Source organism: Balaenoptera borealis (genome assembly GCF_965194805.1).
Source record: "Balaenoptera borealis genome assembly, chromosome: 9".
Taxonomy (NCBI): Eukaryota; Metazoa; Chordata; class Mammalia; order Artiodactyla; family Balaenopteridae; genus Balaenoptera; species Balaenoptera borealis.
This window is the reverse complement of record NC_138873.1, coordinates 19,434,381-19,458,509: the sequence shown is the minus strand read 5'-3', so window position 1 is coordinate 19,458,509 and position 24,129 is coordinate 19,434,381. Positions and strand designations below refer to the sequence as shown.

The 24,129-nt window shown below is 37.3% G+C and overlaps 1 protein-coding gene across 4 annotated transcripts in view; it reads left to right on the top strand.

The window, feature by feature from the left end:
- GRM1 (glutamate metabotropic receptor 1) overlaps nt 1–24,129 on the top strand; it is a 411,742-nt gene that overhangs the window by 30,712 nt on the left and 356,901 nt on the right. For 2 of the 4 annotated variants that reach the window (XM_082405449.1, XM_082405452.1), the window contains 2 exons: nt 9,392–9,564; nt 11,012–12,025. In XM_082405449.1, coding sequence (XP_082261575.1) covers nt 11,326–12,025 — 700 coding nt within the window. In that variant the 5' untranslated portion in view covers nt 9,392–9,564; nt 11,012–11,325. Of the gene's footprint in view, nt 1–9,391; nt 9,565–11,011; nt 13,140–24,129 lie in introns of those variants that run through there. The other 2 variants (XM_082405451.1, XM_082405450.1) reach the window with 2 other exon arrangements.

Here is a 24,129-nt window from a genome sequence, read left to right as displayed (position 1 = left end):
ATAATGATATTGAAAATTATTTATATTGAAAATTATGAGTCAGCCTACTAAGCATTTTCATGTAATTTTCAAAACAACTCTACCAGTGTAACTATGATTATCCCATTTTCTTGAAGAGGAAACTGAAATTTGAAGATGCTGCCACTTTCTCATGGTCCTACAATTAATAAGGTATGGAGCTGGGATTGAAATATAGGTCTGATCTGACTGCAAGCCCTTCTAATTTGTCAGCTATGCTGCTTTCCTTCCTTTTACATGTAGCAGTAGGATATATATGTAAAATTATATATATTATATATATATAAAATTTCCTCCAGGTAATCTTCTTTTATAGTTAAATTTTACATTAGGGGACCATTTGCTTGTTTTTTTTTTTTTTTTCCTTCTGAATTTATATCTGTAATTTGACCTTAATTTTGTGTTTAGAATACATTCTATAATATAATTCTAAATCTCAAACAGTATTTATCATTTGTGTGCAGAATTCTGTGTGTGTGTATGTGTGTGTATACAGTTATTTTTGTTATACCACAGTTATTGGTAAATAAATGTAAAGGCATTCAGACACTTAAGTTATAAGACTCATTTTCTGTTTCCTCACTCCCATTTTCCACAATCTGATGTCATTCCTTATTGTAAAACTGCTTTGGAAGTATCACCAGTAAGCTACTTTTTGATAAATCCAATGAGCTATTTTTGGTCCTTTGCTTTCTTCAGTTCTTAGTACTCTTGGTTGCTCTCTTCTTGAAGGACTCCTTCTCACTGGTCCTTTGACCTTACATTTCTTATAGTTCATCTGTTTCTGCTGTTCCTTCTTCATCAACTTTGTGGGCTCCAGTTTCTCTACTTTCACCATAACTATTATGTTTTTCTTACTCTGGGTATTCTGTGGGTCATTTTATCAAGTTCTGTTATTTTAACTTATGCCAAGTGTCCCCACAGATATTTCTTTTATACATATATCATTTTTACCCCTATATGTGTACACATAGTTTCTTATGGGGGCATTTCCTTTGGAATGTCTCAAAGATACTTTAATGGGTCTCAAATGAATCTCATCATCTCCCCTTACTCCAAAATTCTTCTTTGTCCTGTTTTCTTTTTCAATAAATGACACCACTATCTGCAAAACTCCACTGAAGTACAAAGTAGGGAACTATTCTGACTTCCTTTTCTTGCTCAATCTTCACAGCATCCTCTACCCAGCTCTCCCTCTAATGTTTGTCCTTTTATCCATCCTCACTGCCAGTGCCTTAGTTTGGTTCATCATCATCTCTCACTTGATTACTTGTAATAACTTCTTTTTAAATTAACTAATTTTATTCAGATATCATTTACATACAGTGAAATACACGGATCTCAATTGTACCATTATCAGATTTTTGACAAACGTATATACTGTGTAAGTAACATTTTCATCAAAATATGGAACATTTCTGTCACTCCAGAAAATTCTTTTTTTCTCCTTTCCGGTTAATCCCCCCCCCCATCCAAACGTAATTACTCTTTTTTTTTTTTTAATTAATTAATTAATTTATTTTTGCTGTGTTGGGTCTTCATTCCTGTACGAGGGCTTTCTCTAGTTGTGGCAAGCGGGGGCCACTCTTCATCGCGGTGCGGGGGCCTCTCACTATCGCGGCCTCTCTTGTTGCGGAGCACAGGCTCCAGACACGCAGGCTCAGTAGTTGTGGCTCACGGGCCTAGTTGCTCCGCGGCATGTGGGATCTTCCCAGACCAGGGCTCGAACCCGTGTCCCCTGCATTAGCAGGCAGATTCTCAACCACTGTGCCACCAGGGAAGCCCCGTAATTACTCTTTTGATTTCTATTTGTGCAGATAAGTGTGACTATACTTGAACTTTATATAAATGGAATCAAACAGTATGTACTCTGTTGTCTCTTACCTAAAATAATGTTTTTGAGATTCATTCATGTTGCTTCATGTATCTGTAATTTTTTTTTTATTATGGAGTAGTGTTCTATTGTATGAAGATATTACAATTTTGAATTCATTCTCTTGTTGATATTTGAATCCAGTTGTTGTCTACTATGAATAAAGCTACTATGAGCATTCCTATAAAAGTCTTTTTCAAACATATGTTTTTATTTCTTTTGGGTAAATAGCTAGAAGTGAAATTGTTTGATCACAGGACAGGTGTATGCTTAAATTTACAAAAAATTATCAAACATTTCCCCAAATTTTCTGTATCATTTAACAATTCCTTCAGTATTTTATGACACTTCTGTTTGAGTCATATTCTTATCGCCATTTGGTGGTTTCAGTCTTCATAATCTTTATAATTTTTACTGTTTCATGTGTGTGAGGTGGTACTTATGAGGTTAAAATTTGTATTTCTCTGATGACTCATTAGTCATGTTGAGCACTTTTTCAGGTACCTACTGACCACTTGTATATCTTTTCTTGTGTGTGAAGCGGCATTCAAGCCTTTTTCTTATTAAAAAAAATTGGGTTATTTGTCATTTTATTATAGATTTGTGGCAGTTCTGCAATAGTCTAGGTATGACCTTTGCCATATACATCTCTCTATATATATCTGTCACATATTTCCCACCTGTAACTTGCATTTTCATTTTCTAGTGATGTATTTGAGGAAGAGAAATTTTTAATTTTGATGAAGTCCAATTTATCAGTTTTTAATTTTATGGTTGGTACATTTTGTGTCCTAAGATTTCTTTTCATATCTCAAAGTTACAAAGATACTTTTCTCTGTTTTTTCCTTAAAAACTTCTTTATAGTCCAGCAGCTTTTAAACCATTCTTTGTTTCTCATATTGTTCAGGCCCATAATTTCTCTCCAGTTTAGTCAGAGTCACTTTTCCAAATCTTAAGTATAGTGATGTTACTTATCCTTCACCCACCAATTTCAACTTCCTGAGCGTTATTTGATGCCATCTCTCCAAACTCCTTAACATGGTTTATAAAGCCCTTCATCACGTCTTTCTTTTTTGAAAGACCTGCCTTCCCCTATCCCCACCCTCAACTATTCTTTGCATTAGTTTTGCCAAACGATTTATACTTCCCTCAAAGCACTACACGCTCTTTTTCTTCTGGGCTATTGCAGTTTCCCTGCCTAGACTGTCTTTTTGCCTACTCACTCCCCTCTCCACCTAGGTAACTCCTATTTGTCTCTCACTCGGTTTCTTTTTTTTTTTTTTTTTTAATATTTATTATTTTGTTGGGGTATAGTTGCTTTACAATGTTGTACTAGCTCCTGCTGCACAGCAAAGTGAACCAGCCATATGTATACACATATCCCCTCCCTTTTGGATTTCCCTCCCATCCAGTGTCACTTTCCCTAATCAGACTTTCCTGATCTTTGAACACTGGTGCCCCTCCCACATGGTCCCAGAGTACATTGGGGTTTCTACTCTTATAGTGGTTTTCACACTATTCTGTACTGGTTGTCACTAAATTCCAAGTTTCTGGAAATCCAGAGCTGTGTCTTGTTCACTATGGTATCTGCAGTACTCAACAGAATTCTTATCACATAAAAGGAGTAACAGAATATCTTAGATGATGGATAGAGCAGGTGAAGATAGCAAATGTGACCCAGTAAACTTTGATTCCTTGAATCCATCATTATTTATAGTAGATATTTGATAACCATTTGATTTGTTTTCCATCTTAGTGTAATATTTTAATACATCAACACATATTCATTACAGAAACTTTAAGAAAGAATACAGAAAAATGAAATTATTTATTAGGCCACCGTCTACAGCTAATAACTGTTAATATTTTGATGTAATTTCCTTCCAGTCTTTTTTAGTTGTATATGTGCTTTGCATGCTATTTAAAAATAAAACAAATAGTATATGTAGTTTTAAATTTTAATAACTTTCTTAAATAGCCACTGAAATGAATGCATACACAGATGTGATTAAAATAATGAAGATTCAAAAAGATAGACTCGTATTTTTATATTCAAGAGATTGTTGTTTCCTTCCAAAAGCCAATGATTTTGCAGTTGTTCAAACATTTTTGGAGCCACTCTTCAGAAAGGCCTTTAGAACCAAAGAAATATAATTTCTTCAGAATCACACCTGATTTTTTATTCAAAACTTATCAATTTATTGAACAAATACTTAATGAGTTATAGATACTTTTTTTAGGTTCTGGAGATTCAACTGTAAGCAAGACACAGTTCTCTTCCTTCAAGGATCTTGATTACTTTTTATTATTTAAGAATTTGCATGACAATTTTCCTCTCCCAGAAAATTAAATCTGCATGCAAAGATGATTATTTGCTATGATTAATGATTTCAAAAACAATACATTGCTATTTATTAAGGACTTTCATAACTATTCCAAAATATTTTTATTAACTGCATTATAGTTGGATTAAGTCACTATTTTGAAAGTGATCACAGCAATTGTGAATGAGACTAGGTGAAGCACAAATTTTTAAAAAATCAGTAATATTATTTCACAGTATTATCTCATATAAAAGTGCCACATAAGCACTTTTTTCATGATTTCCTTTAGATCTGGAAGCTTTCATGGATAAGTTGAATTTGACATAAATTTTGAAGAAGGACAAATACATATAAAAGAAATGAAAGGTGGGTGAATTTTTTTTGTGGCGTAAAAAGCATGAGCTGAGGCATGGGAAAATGTAAGGCTTATTTGGTTAGAAAAAGTGTGAGTAGGAGAATGGGATGAAGTTTTATCAGTGGCTTTCAACTAAGGGTCAAATCAGAATTAGCTAGGAAACTTTAAAATGTGTCTTTAAATATGTCTTCATTATTCTGATAACCCCTTGGGCATATCTGAGCCAGAGTCTCTTTCTCTTAGGACTTAGAGAAGGGAAGGGTTGGTTATGAATAGTTAGCATATTTTGCTTCTGTGAACCTCTTCCCCAGTCAATGGACTTTGGGTACCAGGTTAAGGAATTTAGACGTCAGTCTGTTGGCAACTGGGACATATAAGTTTTGAACCATGCGACTGAAAGGATAAATGCTATGTTTTGGGTAGATAAATATTTTGGTGGTTTGCTTGCTGGATAGCAGCCATGTAGCTTTTTGTTACAGTGAGATGGGAGTACAGCATATTGTTGTTAAAACAGGAAAATAATTTAATTTGTTGTGTTGGTGAAACTGTAGTAAGGTAAAGCCTTTTCTAATGAAGATTTTTACTGGATCTGAAAATTTAGATACTTTTTTTGCTTAATTGTTCACAGTTGACTGTGAGACTGTGCAAGTAGGTTACTGCCATTATTAGAACTGTTATAAAAGATGGCTATTTTAAGCAAATAGAACAATCACCTGTAATGCTTATGCCCTCAACAGATGAAAGGCCCAAAGGAAAGGAATTCAAATTTATTTTCTTTATAACTTAAGCATTTTCTGAGAAGAGAGCCTCAGTTCAAAGCTTAAGGAAAAATGAAGATAAGTAACATTTAGCTCAGTTAATGTAGTCAGTTTCTATAAACTTATGAATTTGGAATAAAGCTAGTATCATGAGACAGTGCTCCTAATTTGTTCACTAAGCTCAGGCAAGGATCAGATTCTTGGTGCCTCAATTTTTCCATCTGTAGGACTGGGATAATATGCCTCTTTTATGCATCTCATGTGATGGTTCTGAAAATCTTTTCAAATGGTTATTCTCAAATCATATAGCCTCAACATTAGATAAGGTTTAGTTTCCATTTATGTATTCTCTTCTTTTTACCTTTATAAAATTTCTAAGTTTTATTTGATATTGGTTAACATATGCAGTACAGTAATGAAAATGGTTTCTTCACGCTGGGAACAAATTTTAATACTTCATGTGTAATATAGTTTGTAGTATAAATATGTTTCTAAATGATTTAATACTAATTAGGCTGGTTAATTGCATTTGAGAAACAGTTGCAAAATAATTACTCTCTCTACATTATATGAAGAATAAATTAGAAATATCAGTAAACTGCCTGGCTTTGATCTTCTTAAAGAAAGTCATTAAAATGAGGTGATATTTTTAGCGTTCAGGGAGAATGTATCCATTTATTTATTCAACAAATATTTTAGCAACTATCATCAACCAGATGTCTGTATTGTTTTAGACACTGGGGATACCGAAGGGAATAAAACAGACAGTAATTGTGGCCCTCACTGAGGTTCCAAAATAACTGTGCTTGCCTTATTTGCCTCAATTGTATTTTAATACTTTAAAAATAAACGTTTGGACAGTTGTGGCAGAACAGCATGTGGCCAAATGTATGTTTTCTAGTCCATCCACATTAGTCCACAGAGCCATTGATGAGTTCTAATTGCTTATGGAAGCTGATATTTTTGGTCCTATCTCTGCATAAATGGTTATAGCCTAATTTATCAGGTTAATGAAACAATTGAATATAAGTAATAAATTTGGCTTACTTTAGTTCTTTTAAAATATTTTGTTTACTTTTTTAATCAACCATGTTTTATAAAAATGTTTTGAATTTCTGAAAGGAAGAGGTTTTAATTTACAATTTGTATTATTTTGGATCAGAGCATGAAGTCAATGAAGATATGGCAATTTCCCTCTTGATTTAAGCAATGTAGATAGCCAAATTGGATAAATAAACTGAAAATTCTCACTGGGGCTTAAATTATCTTGCTGAACCCATGAATTAAATATAAGAATGTAAGAAGTGTCACACTAGATTAAGTCAGTTGTCCACAGAGCATGGTATTTTATGGAGAAGCATGATATTCTCTCCCACAACGCAGATCTACCTTGAACATCCATTATATTCCCTTAGTAATACATTACATATCAGTAAGCGACAAATCAGTTTTCTACAAAGACCTTCTTTAATCCTATTTCTATTTTCAGTCAGTGCTACCTTTTCAGTAGTGAGTTTATTACCTGTTGTGTATACTCCACTTCCATATTCCAATGACTTTGTAAACTTTAGTTTTCAAAATACCCATTAGCATACCCTCAAATTTGGAATATGTGCCTGGCTTATCCCTTCTTTTCTTTCTCTGTCTTTCTTTCTTTAAGCCTTGTTCTTGCTCACCTCTTATTTTTCTCATGTGAAGAGTCTGAATTTTTAACTAATTTCATGTGGAAAACTTTACAACCTTTTGTTCATTTATTATCTAGACCAGCTGCTCTATGATGTTCTTTATGGTGGAGAGCAATGAGAATTGTGCACACATTCCTAAAGAAAGTGATCACAGTTTTGTTTATGGGCAATATCTGTTTTATTACCATATAAGGCTAATGAGCATTTTGTTGTCCTTATTGCTATAGCAACGCATTTAAATCATTGTCTTGAGATAGTATGTTGGAAATTCTTCTGCTTGATCTCCAGTATATTTTTTTATTAAATGGATTTCCCAAACCAAATTACTCCTAACACTTTTTGCCCTGCTGCAGATCACATACTGAATGTAAGATAGTACCCTACCAGCACTGAATAAATATTCATACTGATAGTACTTCTGGATTCATACACTTTAACATTCTGTAATAGAGTAGCTATTGACCTATATTTGTTAATTTGTATGTAATTCATTCTTTTCAGTTCTACTAATAGAACCTTCTCTTACATATCTCCACATGTGTTACATCATGTTTTCCTTGGTAAAGTCTTAATTTCCAGAAATTAAGCATCTTTGGATATGAAGCATGTTTGGATCATCTTGTCTTTTACTTTCTTGTGCCTTCTTCTTGACTGATTTTTGTCTTTGTGTCTTCTAAAGTTTGGTCTTAAATAATTATCAATACATTTAAACGATAATTTCGAATTGACACAGTTGAAGTTAAAAATTTCCTTAACATCTGTCATATATAGTTCATGCATATGCATAAATACTCTATGTTATGATTCACAAGTTGTTCTCTTTAAATTGTTTTGTTTCAGCCAACCTGAATGTATAGTTTTTACTTGGACTGTATTGAGAACAAATAAGTCTGAATATTTAATTATTCCTTCAGTAGCAGAATCTTTTCTAACCTATGTCAATGTGGTATATTAAAAATATTTCTTTGAGGAGCATATATTAGAGCTAAATGTGGACTTCAGAGACATTCCTTTTTCTAATCCTGCAAATCATATTTGATGGTTTATATATGCACTGAAATCTTTGTACATTCATTGTATCTATGAAATATTCCAGGAAAATCATGTTTAGGCCTTAACTTACTAGAATAGAGTTATCTAAAATGGAGCTTAAACGGCTAATAGACGAAGTGAGATACTGTGGGACACCGTGAACACCTGTGGCTTGCTCTTAAAGTTGACATCTTCCTAAGGGTACAAGCAGAGAGCTATTTTACCCTATGTGTGAGACAGAAACTTACCTCTTATTTTCCTTGAGTAAACATATAGTTACTTCCAAAACTGAGATCTTTTAGGCCTAAAGGATGTGTACCTGGTTCCATGCATTATTTGCTGAAAAAGAAAAAAAATTCCTATACTCTTTAGGTAACTTAAGAAAAATCCAGAAAAATCTGACATTTGGAAAAAAGACCAGAGTCAGAACAAGAAAGAGCTTCTGTTCCTGACTGGAGGCATTTCCTGTCCTGTTTCATGGAACATGCTAAAAAGTTTTTAAAACTGCCTCATGTGGTTTGTCCCCTCCAGCCTGACCTGAGCAAGGCGATTATAAAGGGACCCAAATATGCTGATCTCTGTTCTCTGCACATGGCACAAATAGAAAGCTTTGAGCAAGAGAGGAAAGGCACACTGTCTTTCTCCTCTGAAGAAGCTGGGACACATTCTGCTCAGCCAACATGTTCCCAGAGGAATGTGATTTAACTTCCACTTTTCACACTGTAAGAAACAACACTGTAGACCTCTCCGGGAGGGTGATGGCAGCGTGAGAGGAATTTGGATAAGTGTTTTTCACTCCAGTGTTTTCATGTGATCTGACTCTCATTCTCAATTTAGTTACATCTTGACCTGGAAAATGTAGCCAAGGTTTGCCTCTCTTCATTTGGCTTACCTTGATTCATGTTGTGCCTACCTCTCCTTCCCCTACTCCCACCCCATGCAGCCTCTTCCTCCTTTCCCTTGCAACCTACCAGTAGAGCCTGTATAGATGTCTTCAAATGCATTTACTCTATTTCCCTCAGTAGGGGTTTTACTTCCAGGGAGATAAAATATGTTTGAGTCCCTGAAATACATACAAGGAATATCCACTGTAAAGCAGCCTAAGCCATTCCCCACTCCTTTCTCCAGATCTGACTATTCATATAGCTGGCAGCTTCTTTAAGAACCCTCTAGTAGTAAAGGAATTAATATTCTCCACTTATCCCTAGATTTTATCCCCTGCCCCCTCCATTAAACGACTGATTTTTATGCGTGAGATAATAGACAAGCCTTGGGTGACCTGTTTTTGTTTGTTTGTTTGTTTTTTTCCCTCCCTCCTCCCTCTTTTTTTCCTTGCGGTAAAATAGTGCTGAAGAAAGAGGGCACTAGTGTACAGCCCAGATCTCATCCTTGCACCATCTGGATTAGAGCTGAGGCGTCTGCGAACCGAGCTTGGCCGCGGTACTCTGGCCCGGGGACCACAGCGCTGTCTACCCGGACTCAGGTCCGTCTCAAGTCCAAATTCTCCAAGCAGACCCAGGTGAGCAGACACCTCCCGGCGGGGGAACCCACCCACACTGGCAGACACAAGTCCCAATCTATGGGATTTTTCTCCTTGTCCCAGAGGCGTCCTCGATTATGTATGTCTTTTAGTCCTGCTTCCCCGGGAAGCGTCGGGACGCATGGATGCCTGGGTTGTCTTTCCTCTTTTGCCTGCCTCACCGCCCGTGCTCTTGCTCCTCGCCCGCTCCCTTTGCTCCTTTCTCGTCTGACTCTCACCTTGAAAAAGGGAGCCGGAGAGGGACGAGAGAGAGCGCCAACTTCAGCCCCGCAGGCGGCTGAGATTTGGCGCCTCTGCCCCCTAAGTGGTAGGGTTTGAATATACCTGGAGGAGCTCTAGCTGCAAGGCGGAGAATGAGGATGGAGGGGTATTGGGGAAACGAGGAGGTGTGTGTGTGTGTGTGTGTGTGTGTGTGTGTGTGTGTGTGTGTGTGTGTGTGTGTGTGTAAAGAACGCAGGGAGGGGGGTTGAAAGAGTGAAGTCGGGGGTTGGCGGGGTTGGGGGCTGGGGGTTAAAGAATTGCAACTCGCTGGTCAAAGCGTCCGCAAACGGCCCTGCGGAGGAATGCCTCAGCCGCTTGACCGAGCACTGTCCAGGGTTCTGAAGGCGGCAGGGCTGAACTGCCGCCGCCAGAGCAACCCGGAAGCTCCCCTCTGTTCCCTTTCTAGCAACTATGAAAAGCCAAAGGTCTGGATTTAGGGAAGTGCAGGGGCCCCTCCATTCCCTCCCTCCATCCTGGGTCGCGGGAAACAAGTTATCTCATCTGTACCCTTTCCCCCTGAACGTCTACAATAAGCTGACTTCTTGGGCGGGGGGGAGGGAGGGGGGATGCACCAAAATCCGACATGCGGAGACTTTACCAGGCGTTGCCTTAGTAACTAATACGGATTTCCTCAAGCTGGCAAATTTATATTTACTACTTGGGTAGTATGTTAGGGTCTCTTCAACCCCTCAAAGTTAAAGTAAAATGTGCACCCCTGGTTCGAGTTTATTTTGAAGTAGCGCTTCCGCCTTCATAATGAAAGAGTTTCCAAATTTCTTCTGGGGAAAGAAGTTGATCTTTTCAAATCCGGAAAGTTCTCTAAGGTCGAAAGACGTAGCTCCTTTTTCTCCCTCTTCCCTCCTCCCCCTCAAGTCAGTAATCGTGAGGGTATTTGGGGACCTGGAAGAGACTTGGAGCTGCAGGAGGGGACGGGTCGGCGAGGCTCTGCGCCTCCCGGGACGGAGGAGGGTACTGGGGGCCGAACGCACCACCTTACACCTTGACCAGAGCTGCCGCCCAAGCTGTCCCTCCAGCCGTTATCATGGTGTCCTTCCAGCCCATATCATGAAATGGACCGGGCAACTCTTAACCAGCACTGACCCCAGAGTTTTGACACCGGTCCTGTAATAACGGAGCTTTGATTTCCTTCCTGTTTTGCCGGCAGCGTCCAGCTCACCACAGCCACCACGACTCCCATGGTACCATTGGTCAGTTTACCTGGATGCACCAGTGAAGAAGGGGGACTCGAATTCCCCTAGGGACGCCGCCAGGGCGTAAAGGTGGTCGTGGAGGACCAGGAGGAGGAGGAGGAGGGGAAGGAGGCGGGGGTGCAGAAGCTCGAGTCGTCGGACGAGCGGCATTGGCGAGGGGGGAGAAGCAGGCGTCAGGCGTCGGGTCCGCACTGTGAGCGCGCAGAGCCTGCTGGCTGGACCAGCGTGGGAACGCGGCTGGCCGGCTGTGGACGGCGTCCTCAGCATAATGGTCCGGCTCCTCTTGGTTTTCTTCCCAGCTATCTTTTTGGAGATGTCCCTTCTCCCCAGAGGCCCCGGCAGGAAACTGTTGCTGGCAGGAGCCTCGTCTCAGCGCTCAGTGGCCAGAATGGACGGAGATGTCATCATCGGGGCACTCTTTTCAGTCCACCACCAGCCTCCGGCCGAGAAGGTCCCCGAGAGGAAGTGTGGGGAGATCAGGGAGCAGTATGGCATCCAGAGGGTGGAGGCCATGTTCCACACGTTGGATAAGATCAACGCGGACCCGGTCCTTCTGCCCAACATCACCCTGGGCAGTGAGATCCGAGATTCCTGCTGGCACTCCTCTGTGGCTCTGGAGCAGAGCATTGAGTTCATCAGGGACTCTCTGATTTCCATGCGAGACGAGAAGGACGGGCTCAACCGGTGCCTGCCTGACGGCCAGACCCTCCCCCCAGGCAGGACTAAGAAGCCCATTGCCGGCGTGATCGGCCCGGGCTCCAGCTCCGTAGCCATTCAAGTGCAGAACCTGCTCCAGCTCTTCGACATCCCCCAGATCGCATATTCCGCCACAAGCATCGACCTGAGTGACAAAACTTTGTACAAATACTTCCTGAGGGTTGTCCCTTCTGACACTTTGCAGGCAAGGGCGATGCTTGACATAGTCAAGCGTTACAATTGGACCTATGTCTCCGCAGTCCACACGGAAGGTAGGCATTGCATTTGGGGAAGAAAAGTGCACAGAAAGCCAGGGCATTGCTTGATGTGCGCTTGGGATCATAGTGTTGTTCCTGTTTATTTCTAGCACTGTGGGAAGAGACTTTACCCTTCTCCGTACATGCCCATTCAGGCATTGCCTTGTGTCCTCATCCTCCTATAATTATAGTGTAGGAAAACTGTCCCATGGTGTTTCCGGGGGTAGCAGGAACCAAAAAGACACCAAACTCTCCATGAACAGTGCCCAGTTGTAGTTTTTGGACTTACATATTTGTTTGCCCTGATATTCTGAGTTTGTGTTTATTTGCCCAAGGTGTTATACTACCCTTAAGTGATGGGCTATGATTTTCCAAGCTTAATAGACTAATCCATTGTGAGCAGTTAGAAAAACAAAAAACAAAAAGCAAACTGCTGTCCTCTAAACTGGACTTGAAAGCTTTATCTTGTCATGAACAGCTGAAGGCGCTTCTTTGTTCTGGTGTGCCCCCTTCTTACACATTCATAACTTACCTGTAAATATTGGATTAATGCAGTCATCTCCCTCAATATATCAGAAACTTATGTTTTAAATTCTGGGGTTCCTTAGATACAAAGGAAAAGTAAATAATTTAAATAGTTTATTATTTTTTTCCTACTTAATATGTTAAAATTGTCCATATGCCCTCACTCTCCCAAAGAATTATCTTGTCTTATGAGCAATAGCACTGATGACCTCTTGGATTTGAATTTTGGTTTCTAGTTTGTTTGTTTTCTAACACAATGACTTTGCTTATTAGAATTTAAAGTTAGACAAATTATAAATTACTAATAAAATGATAGTAGATATCATGTTTAAAATAGCTTTTAAAAGTGAAATAGATTTTACCTGAGGTTAAAAACTTTGATTTATACAGAGTCTTACAGACATGAATACTCGAATAATTTATTATATATAGATTTTCTTTACTCTTCTCCTCTTACCCTATACTGATTGTTGGATAAAATGAAACTTTTGAGTCATCTACTTTTAACTCCCCCAGGTTTATAGAGAAATTGAGACCCAGGTTACGAATTAATGTCCAGGACAATTCACGTGTATATGCTGGCATATGGAAGAGAATCTTAAAGGTATTGCTGCATTTATATTTCTTAATATCAAATTATTAACAGAAAGGCCATAGGTATGACTTCACGTTCTTTTAACAGTTACACAGTATTCAGTTGCTGGTGTGAAGTCTGATACAGAAATTAAGAAGCATTCTTACTGAAATGGTGATATGGTTATGTTAATGAAAACTGATGCTTTAACTTTAAAGGGAGCAGAGTTTTTAGGACAAACAAAAATTGTGTAGAAATTTCAGACTTTGATTTTGGAAAAAAACAAAACAAAAAACCTTCCTGTTGCAGTGTTGTGAGTTCTAAAAACTGACTCCTATTTCTGAATCTTGATTTTTCATAGTGAACTGCCTACCTCTTTTTCAACAAAATTACATATTACTCTTTTAAGACACAGATTTAAGTTCAGATTTTAACTCCTTACATTTTTATGGTTAATGTTAATTTCCTACATTTTTTTGTTTAGTATAGTTTCCTCCAGTGCTTAAATGGACCATCTTGAAAGCACAAGTTAAAAATGTGTTAATTATCAGCATTAGAGCGATCTCTCTAAAAGGGAATGGCAAAAAGTAGATTGAATGTGATTTATTTAATTATTTAATAGTTCTCCCTCAAATGAGCTAGGTAATTGATTATAGATATTAGAAGTGTAAATACCTCCTTCAAGAAGAAGTAATACATCATTTTTACAAGGTAGTTTTATTTTCTGTATTTTATTATGTCATTTTATTTTGGGGGTGGAGAGGAGTGGAGAAAAGATTCTCCCTCCCCCCTTCAATATGTTTTCCAGTTGCATCCTTTTGCTAAAAATAATTGCTAATAGTGCTTTCTGACAGCTAGAGTTGTCTTTTTGGAAAATTAATTGGACTTGTGTTTACAAATTTTGTTGAGGAAGGGCTGATATTAAAATTCCACCCTTGTGTTAGTTTGGATTACTTTGTTCCCTTCTGCCTTCTGACTTGGGTTGTGTGGCAGGGATAATGTCCGATAGCATTATAATAGTTGATTACAGACTAGATTGTGTTCATAGAACAGCATCAGAGCTAACTTTGGTGTCTGTTTTATTACCAAGAAATGATGCCATTCACTTTGCCTTTTATATATATCTTATTTCTTCTCAAAGAGAATTTGTTTCCTCTCTTATTAGATATAATTCTGTGGAAACTAAATTGCTTTTATTTTCTTCTATCTGCAAAGAAATATAACAGTGTCCTTTGTATAAGCTCCAACTGAAAATTTATTTTTTCTGAGGTTCTGCCCTCCTGCTTCTCAGGGACCCATAGTGTACTGGCCTGCAGGCACTTTCTTGCATCATCTAGTAATTTTCCTGTCTTCAGACTGATGGGGTCACCCACTGGTGACAGTTCCCTGTCAAAAAGCAGCTAAGACCACATATCAGTGTTGTCTCTGCCATCTGGGCACTATTCAGGAAGGAAGCTAGATTGTCTGGATATTAGCAATTTGGAGTTTAGAAATTCTGGGACCTCCAGTGACCTTCACCTCTCCTTTCCGAATTAGCCATTCTCTAGTCAGTTGATCATCACAGTTTCTTTTATTAGAAGTTAGCCTAGTATAGTTCACATCAAAAGTAATAGGTGACTAGATTAGCATACCTTCATTTCTGTGGTTACTATTGCTTGACTTTAAAACCACAGATGGAGCATCCTATTCTTTCAACAGTTTTATATCCCTTTATTATTTTACTTTATATTGAAGTTAAGCTTGGAGGTGTTTTCTGGTTTTGTTTTAATCAGTTAGAATTCACTTGTTATATTCTTTTACATACTTTTCAATCTTCTACCACGTCATTTGTGCCACACTTGTCCTCTTGTCATAACTGTCAGTTTACCTGACATAAAAAGAGGATCAGTTCACATGAAGTTACCAGCAACAGGCTCTCCAGAAAATTTTTCAGGATTATTTCCTGAGAGGAATATTGAATTAGGATCTGTCAAAGGGAGGGTACTGAAGCAACAGAGCCTTGTCCACAAAGAAAAATCGAGTGCACTTTGGAGCAAGCTGCTCACCTGGCATGTGTCTTTAAATATGCTAATCATAGAATACAAAAATAGCCTACTTCTGTGAAGAATATCTCGGCCAAGGACATTGTATTCCATCCTTCTGATAAAATGTAGATTCCCCATCAAAAACCAAATTTATCATTTCAAAAAATTGTAGAAAACAATACTTAAAAAATAATTCTAGTTGATTAAATCAAAGCTTTGGATGAGTCCAAAAAGATTATTCTTTGAGTTTGTAGCTTCAAAAAGTTAAGTTTTTGGATTGAATACATTTTCATTTGTTTTACACCTTTCTCCCTTAATATTTTGTCTCATAGTGTCAGAGGAGTATATGATAAGGGATTTAGTGATGCTGCTGTATGCTTTTGTTTACAGTTATGTTTTCATTGTGGTGCACCTTTTTTTTTGGACGTTTGCTTACACTTTACATGAGATTGGCCTTCTTTGGCTTCTTTTCAAAATCTGATCTTTTTCTTTTTAGAAGCTTTGCTCTATTTGATATAAAACACTCTAAAAGTCTAAAGGCATCAGAGGAAAATCCTCCTAAATCATAAGAACATCAGTTAACTATTACTTTAGCTAATGCAATTACATATAAGAATTTTATTTCTACTAAATATCATGTTTTTCTATATATGCACCAGAAAATTTCTTTATACTGTTCTTATCTCGATTCCAAACTATTTTCACAGTAAGTCACCTTAATAAATGTTCTGTTTGATCACAATATAAGGAGTAGAATGTCTTGAAAGTTTATTTAGGCCAACCAGTTAAAGATGCTTAAAACACCATTATTACATCTTTGCCCAGAAGTCGTTCCCATATGCTCTAAGTTTCCTAATTATGATTAGGATTTCTAATGAGAGTTGGAGAATATACAACTTAAATTCAGAGGCAGAATTTCACCTATTAGTCAGTTTTTCTGTTTAATGACCTGACTCCCTGAAGTTTCTATCGACTACTGGGAATCATCCAAACACTTCAAATTTCTCTTCCATGTGATATTTATTATCAATGAACTCTCTCTCTTTTATGCTGTACCTCACCAGTTCCTTCACCCATATATTCTAAGTTTTAGTTCCCTTATAATCATAGATAACTCAAGTAGATCTTAGGTAAGTTATTATCCAAAAGTCTTTTTAAAAATATGAGCTGATACTAGGCTACATCTCCTTTCTTTTATGCTTGGGTAATTTTTAATATTGTTGTTATTATTATTATTCTAAGAGGAAGACTTTGTTTTTTGTTTCCTTTTAAATGTAGAATTTTTAGCTTAAATCTGCCTTATCAATAAGTTGTGGGACTTTGATTACTTAATTCATCTTAGCATCCCAGCTTTGTGTCCTCAAGATTTGACTATATATGATAAAACTGAGTAAGAGAGAGTCAAGTGTAAATTCCCATAGCCCATTACCAGAAAACTACTAATCTGGGTGGTCACTCAGCCTGTTATGAATTTCCTTGACAGTAAGTTTTTTCATTACATACTATACCACTTTATAGATAAATAAATAAATAGCATAAAAGTAGAAAAATTATCACAGCACGTTTACAACTCTAGTAAAAAATTTACTATCCCAAAAACTGTTTATAAGAAATTTGAAGACTTGGTCTCAGTTACTAAGTTCTTTACACTCTAAAGGGATTACAGTTTGAACACATGTAAAATGAGTAAAAACAAATCATTACAGTATAGACATTTAGAAACATGAGTTTATATGTGTTTAGGGAACACTGAAAGAAAATATTGGTGAGTGTAATTAGCTAGAAAAAAGCTGGAGAAAAGGGAATTTTGATTAGTTTTTTAATATGGCATTTGTAAAAGATAAAAGCAGTAGTAAGAATGTCCCCATGGGGAATAAAATAAGCAGATCTTCTTGGCTGGAGTGGAGAGTGTGGGCTGGGAGCTAATAATAAAGACAGCAACTCAAATGTGGGTTCTTATATTCTGTGATTCCATGACTGTTTATCGATATGAAGGACAAATAATGGAGAATCTTGAAGCATGAACCAAAGAGTTTTGATTTTAAGAAAGAAATGTCAAAGCAGAGTTTGATATGATTCAAAGATAATTAAAAGAAAGTGAATTCTTACTGAAATGCATAGGGAAGATACATTGGATGGGGAGGGAGAAAACTAGCCATGAAAGTTTATGTTTGTAGAATTCTAGGTACTAGGCTGTTAAAATAATTAGGAAGAATAAAAGTACTTCAAAGGAATACTTTATAGGAGAATTCAATGTACCAAAGAGTTAGAGACAAAGAGTCAAAGATATCTTCAGTTTTGCAATCCTGAAGGACCAGGAGAATTTTGCTGTAATTAACAGGCCTGCAATAAGTAGGTTTTAAAATCACGATTCTTTATGTTTAAACAACATGGACTTAGATTTAATATGTTCAACTTGATGTGAACTTTGGCTAAGAGCACATACATTACTAGCAAGAGTGGGTGTCTGGACAGAATAAATCCAGGCACAGTCATAAGTTACCCTATTTGTGATTTAAAAAAAATGTTCGCATCCTACCTTGTTTACCGAGAACCTTGATTCTCTTGACTGACTAACCTGGGTACTTGAGAGTTGACTTCTTTAAACTCCAACCTTTTACACTTTAAACATGTTACAAGGTGGTCTTTGCAAATTATATTATATAGTTCCCTGGCATCTTTTAAAGAGAGTGCTGAATTTAATAGGAACTTTTCTTGAATATACGAAGTAATCATTGTGAATGTCAACTGTTACATATGCTGGGATACAGTGGTAATCTTGAAGCCTGTTGAAAAACATAAAGTCACTCACTCTTATCAAAAATGCCCAGATTGTCATACTTTTGAGTTTCTGTCTTTGTTATTTTTTCTATATTGACTAGACTTATTAAGCCATTTTCTAAGTTATTTAATCAGTATTTAGTTAACAGGTTCTATGTACAAAGGATTAAGGTGAAATACAAAGATGAAAAAACGAGACACCTTTATTATTTTGAGAAATCTTGAACTCTTCTTGATTCTTCTGCCATACCATCAATCACCCTGTGACTTCATTTGCTTTGGAACAAATTTTACAAGTAGCTGGCCTGCATAGGGTAGATGGTGATGGCAACATCTATTTTGTATTTCTATCATGTGGCTTGGCAGTTGCCATTCCTCTTTAAACACTACAATTTTTTCTCCTGGTGATCTATGGAGCTAATATATAATGATGGGTTTATGGATTTTTAATAACTTTCTGGGAGGTGGCTGGAGTGGTGTCATCATAAAGAAATTTGTCAGAAGCCATATTTTCAGCGTGCCCTGTAGTGAGACCACAGAGGGCTGGGAAACCATAGCTGAGGACACAATAGTTTAGTAAGCACCTACAGCCGCTGAAAAAATCAGCTCATAGTGCATGCTGTTCTGATATTATTTTGGAAGCAACATCTCAGTAGGAGAGGTTGTCAGTTTTCAGAGAAGCTGTAGTTGAAAATCAGAGTCAGGCTGAGACATAAAGTCTTGTCAAAATGATGTAGCTGTCTTATCCATCAAAGAGCTATCATTAGATTTTAAACTTACATAGAAATATTTATGTACTTTATGTGTGCAAGTTCTACTAATTTTCATGCTTAATTGTCTTCTATAAATGTCTACATTTTAAATTTTAATTTTCATGAAAAATTATAATTTTAGTTTTCTTCAGTCTCATGGGAAGTTTTGCTTTCTTAAACTTAAGGCATTGTGGTACCAAATACAGCATTAATGTTTTTATGAAGAGTATTGGCTTAAGCAGAAACTTGGTGATCAGAAACGATCATTTATCGAATTTAGGATCATCTATTTTAGTTACTTCATGGCCAACAAATTGAAGATTCAAGGCAATTATCTAAATGATTCAGATAAAAGCCTTAATTGGCAATTGAAGGACAAGAAGATTTTGGAGAGCATTTCTTTTTTTGCCAAGTAACTTATTTTGCTTTCTAATGAAGACATGACCTTTTATTCATTGATAAATTCATGCATCTGCTATGTGTCAGGCATTGGTCTTGGCACTAGGAACACATAAATTAAAAGAATAATAATAAAAATTATTATTATTATTTCATTACTGTTATTATTATTGTCCTCAACGGTACTATAGTCTGTTGGAAGAGACATAGAAATATATAGGTAGTTAAAGGCTTACGGGTTACAGAAAGTACATTTAATCACTTAAAAGAATAAATACATAAAAGACTATGGGAAATAATATACATTCATCTCAGTTTTATTTATAAAATGGGAATGATAATCACTACCATGTTATTTACTCACAGCAGTGTTTCAGAGAACAAGGAAACAGTATGTATAACTAGCTTTCATTTGCTTTTGTTAAACTGCCATCAGTTAGCCCTTCTTAGCTGATGAAAGTTGAACACGTACATGAAATCAGTTAATAAGGTGAAGACTTTTGAATCTAAAACTTAGTAACATAAAATACAAATGCAATTCATGGTTAAGATAAAAGTTCAGCTTGTGCTATAGGTTTTAGGAACCTTTCTCATGTTGCAAATGAGAAAACAAAGGCCCGGGGAAATAAAATGACCTGCCTAAGACCATAACATTCATTAGTAACAAAGCCAGGACTTATTCAAATTTGTGTTAGATACTTTCCTAACCCAAGGATCTATTGATTGTTTATTTTTAAATCACATGGGCCACCCACATGCATTCCTCTCTCCTGTGAGGTAGGTTTATATCATCTGGCCCAGCTATGTTCTTCCCAACATTGCTGCAGTCATTTAGCAGCTTGCAGGAGACTCTTCTGTCACTGAAAACTCATTCTCACTGCTGAGAGTCTTCCTTTCAATACTCTTGGGTGATTCCAGCATTCATGTGTGTGACCCATTGATACCTGCCCTCATAGGTTGTTGATCTCAACTCTGTGTCCTTCACCTTCACTTCAGCAGCCCACCCACTCTGTCCACAGTCTGGCACCTTGAACTCACCAAGAACTCATAGCACTGTTCTCTTAAACACCAAAAAGCTCTTGAACAATACAAGCCTACTTAACTTCTCTTGCTTCCAACTCACCTGCTCTCCACATTCCCCTGGAAAGTCTGCGTCAAGCATTTTCTCATTTGATCTGATTCTCCCCTGGATCTGAGCAACTCTACCTCTATATTTGTGCTTGTTACCAACTTGAAATAAAGGTCCTTTCTCAGAAAAAATGAATTTCCAGCTTAAAGTGTCTACTCCACTTGAAACTTTAGTTGAGGAGATTATAAATATGTCATTTCCCCCCCAGCTCCTTCAGTGCAGAAAAATAAAGACCGCAAAGGAGGACTTTTTTTTTTTTTTTTTTAAAGAAAAGAAAGAAGGAAACATTCGATCCCTGTGAGGTCTGTGGTCAAGAGTGGGAGACCACATTCACTCAGACAGCTCTGTGGTACCATCTCTATAACAAGTAACCAGGGGTGCTGAATAGTGAATAAGGATGCGAAAATTAAAAAAGGATGGGCAGGGGTGGATTCCAGGGGTCAGGGATAGGACTGACCCAAAGTTTCATGGAATCAACCATGTTTAGAGAGCCATCAGGGTAAAAATGTCCAAAAACAATCCCTTAAGGTTATTGTGCAGATGAAATGAGACAGTTCTGTGTATAGAGCTCAGTAAATGTCAGATCTCATTATTCTTACCAGGCCATTGTAACCTTAAATGAGAAGATGTCCTTAGTGCAGGAGAGCCTGTATGAAGTAAATACAGGAATGTCTTGGGGTGAGGTTGTGCAAATAAAGAGAGAAGGGGTATATCTTGCTAATTTGCTAACTCTGAGCAGCACATTCGTCTTCTTATTCTCTTCCTTCATAACAATTGCATCCATAGCAAGTAGCTCTAAGTGAAAGCTCTTTGGTTGTATAGCTTATTCTGCAATTATTGCTGGATACACTGAGGCAGTTTCCTCTGTTCTTTTTGGTACTCTAACATATTATATAATTTGTACATTATAAAGGATAGAACAAAAAATATCAGTAGACAAATTGTGGACAGTATGTTCAAGAGGAGAAACTGTTTACAATAGAATTTAACAGGTGATTCGAGGATATAGAAACAGTAGAAACAAATTACAATAAACAAATAATATCACCTTTTCCTGGATAAATAAATATACAATGTATATTTTCACTTTTTGGTCAACAGGTATTACACTGTTGGGAAAAAAGACATTTCCAAATCTCTATTTTAATTAAGTAAATGTTAGTGAGCATCTTCTCTGGGCCAGGCCCTCTGCTATAGTCATTGATGACCAGAGATAGATGAACTATAGATAATCCCTCTATCAGGAAGCTCACCATATGGTGATTACCATTCAGTTTGATAAGTGCAACCATAGGAGTATGTATGAATTAGAGAGGTGACAGACAGAGGTGTGACCAGCTTTCTCTGGGCTAGGGAAAGAAGTGAGGAAAACCACATAGAAGCTTCCAAAGGAGGTGACATTTGAAGTTCACTTCGTTAGAGGAATCAGAGGAGGACACCGAGAATTGTAAAAATATTGATGAAAAAACTAAGTATGTTCAGGAAACTCTAAATATATCTCTAATTCTGGAATATATGTTCAGGGAAAGGAGTGGGGAAGGATCAAACTGAAAATGCAGGAAAGGTTGAGGTCATGAATGGACAGACTTGACAAGCCAAGGAATTTAGATTCTATTTTGTAAGTTTGGTAAGCCAGTGAAGGATTTTAAACAGGGAGGAAACATGATCAGATTTATATATTGGAAAGGACATCCTGAAAACTTTGGTGAGGACAGATTAAGAAAAGGTGTCAGTTTAAAAGTTAGCACACAAGTTGACAGGCCATTGGTAGTTGGGGGAGTGATGGAGAAAAAGCAGTTTAATCAACTTATTCAAGATATGATAAGAGCTTTACTAAAGGAAGTGTCAAAGGGAATGGACAGGAAAGAATGGATTTGACAGCCATTTAGTAGGGAAATTAGGATTTAGTGACTGATTGGCTCTGAGGATCAAGGAAAATGTCTAGAATGACTCCCATGTTTCCATTTTATACAACTAAATAGGGAATAAAAAGAGGAAGCACAGATTGGGAAAACATGAGTTTTAGACTGGTTCAGTATGAGGTATCTATGGGACAATAAAGTTGAGTCATCTCATAGGCCAAATATCTGAAAAGGGAGGTAGATTTGAGATTTGTCAGAAAATGGCTGTGGCTAATACCACAGGAGTAGATGAAATTGCCAAGGGAGAGAATATGAGTGAAAAGAGAAGAGAGCTAAGGGCAGAACTTTGAGGAAGGTTAAAATGAGGAAGAGGATCCAGAAAAGGGATGGAGAAGGAACAGTTAGAAAACTAGGAGGAGAAAGAGGAAGAACCAGGAGAGAACCAGACATCACAGAAGCCAAGGGAGGAGAAAGTTTCAAGAAGAAAACAGTGACAAATATCACTGAGCTGACAGGGAAGGGAGGGTTACTGAAACAGTGCTCCATACCAGTAACCTCTAATTCCTCTTAGCTTCTGCCCTTCAAGAATCCCTTAATTTCTAAACCCATCGGAAGGGCAGAGGCCAGGAGGAAGTGGAGGCTGCAGGTATACACCATTGTTCCCAGAGACTGAGAAGGGAAATTGAGAGATAGGATGGTACCTAGACAGAAATGCACTTCCAAGTGAAAACATTCTCTGGGATGCAGAAGACTTAAGCAGCTTTAAAGGATGATGGAAAAGAATGGTAGAAAAGGAAAGTTTGAAGATAATTGATGAAGCAAAGTTGCTGAGGAGGCAAGAAGAAATCATGGCTGGGCCACACGAATGGGAGAAGTCTTTCCCCTGGGTGATGGTACTGTTAAGTTTGGGGAAGGAGAGAAAAGAAGGGGCAACCTTTGTTTTCTCAATTATTCAATGAGGCAGATGGAAAGGGATAGGGAGTAGGTCAAACACAAGTAGAGCAAATTTTTAGAGGACCCAACTGTTACTAGAAACTACGAATTTCTAGTAGTGTCAGTTTATACTGTTTTGATATTCTTTCCAGTAGTGTATAAGCCCCAGATACAAGGGAGGAGTCTCAGCTTTCATAGCAGTTCATTAACTTGGCCACCTGCTAGCCCAATGTCCAAAACACCAGAATATTTCTCTAGTTAATTACATAGGATACCAGGTGATCACCAGAGATCATAGCCTAGAATTATCCTTTATCCAGCTCCTGTCACAAGGCCAGATGAGGGAACTGTAACTTAAAAATATTGTCTAAGAGATCACTATCAACCACTTTGCATAAATTAGTTTTCCAGAATACCAAATACCTAACTCTATTTACTCTTCCTAAAGAATTGCATTTTCTAAATTGCATTTTAATACTGTCCCTTTTCATTTCTTAAAGGTCAGAACAAGAATTGGAAATGTAAATAATGCTTTATAATTTTCACATTTTTTGTTGTTGAAGATATTGATTATTATGTTGTTCAATGCCCCTTGTATAAAGTCCGTTGTTAACAATTCTTTTTAGACTTTAAATATGATGAAATAATTTCTCTCTTGAAGAACTGGCATGTTTCATCTTAAATGGTAATGAGAGTATTGCGTTTTCCCTTTTTCGCTTTGCCTGCCAGGAAGCTCAAACCTAAATTTGATGCTCAAGCACAGAAAATGTTTAGTTTATCTGCGTGGATATTAGCGTCTTCCACCTTACCTCAACAGCATTATTCTTTACTTTCTATAATTGCAAAACCCCTCAACTCCATTTTAAGAGGAATGAGGATATTAATACACACATGTATAAATGAAAGTGCCTCTAATGTAGATACAGATCCCTACTGAAGTTTCTGTATGTTATGAAACAGACAGTAATAGAGGCTGAGAGGTTTTCTTAAATGTAGAAGGTCGGGAGGTTATGTTACACTCATAGCTGAATATGCGAAAGATGGAAGAAAAATTTCTTGTATGTTCAGTGTGACAGAAGAATCTTTGAGCGTTGATCATGGACCAGAGGAGAATCATACTCCTTCAACTTAGTGAAAAAG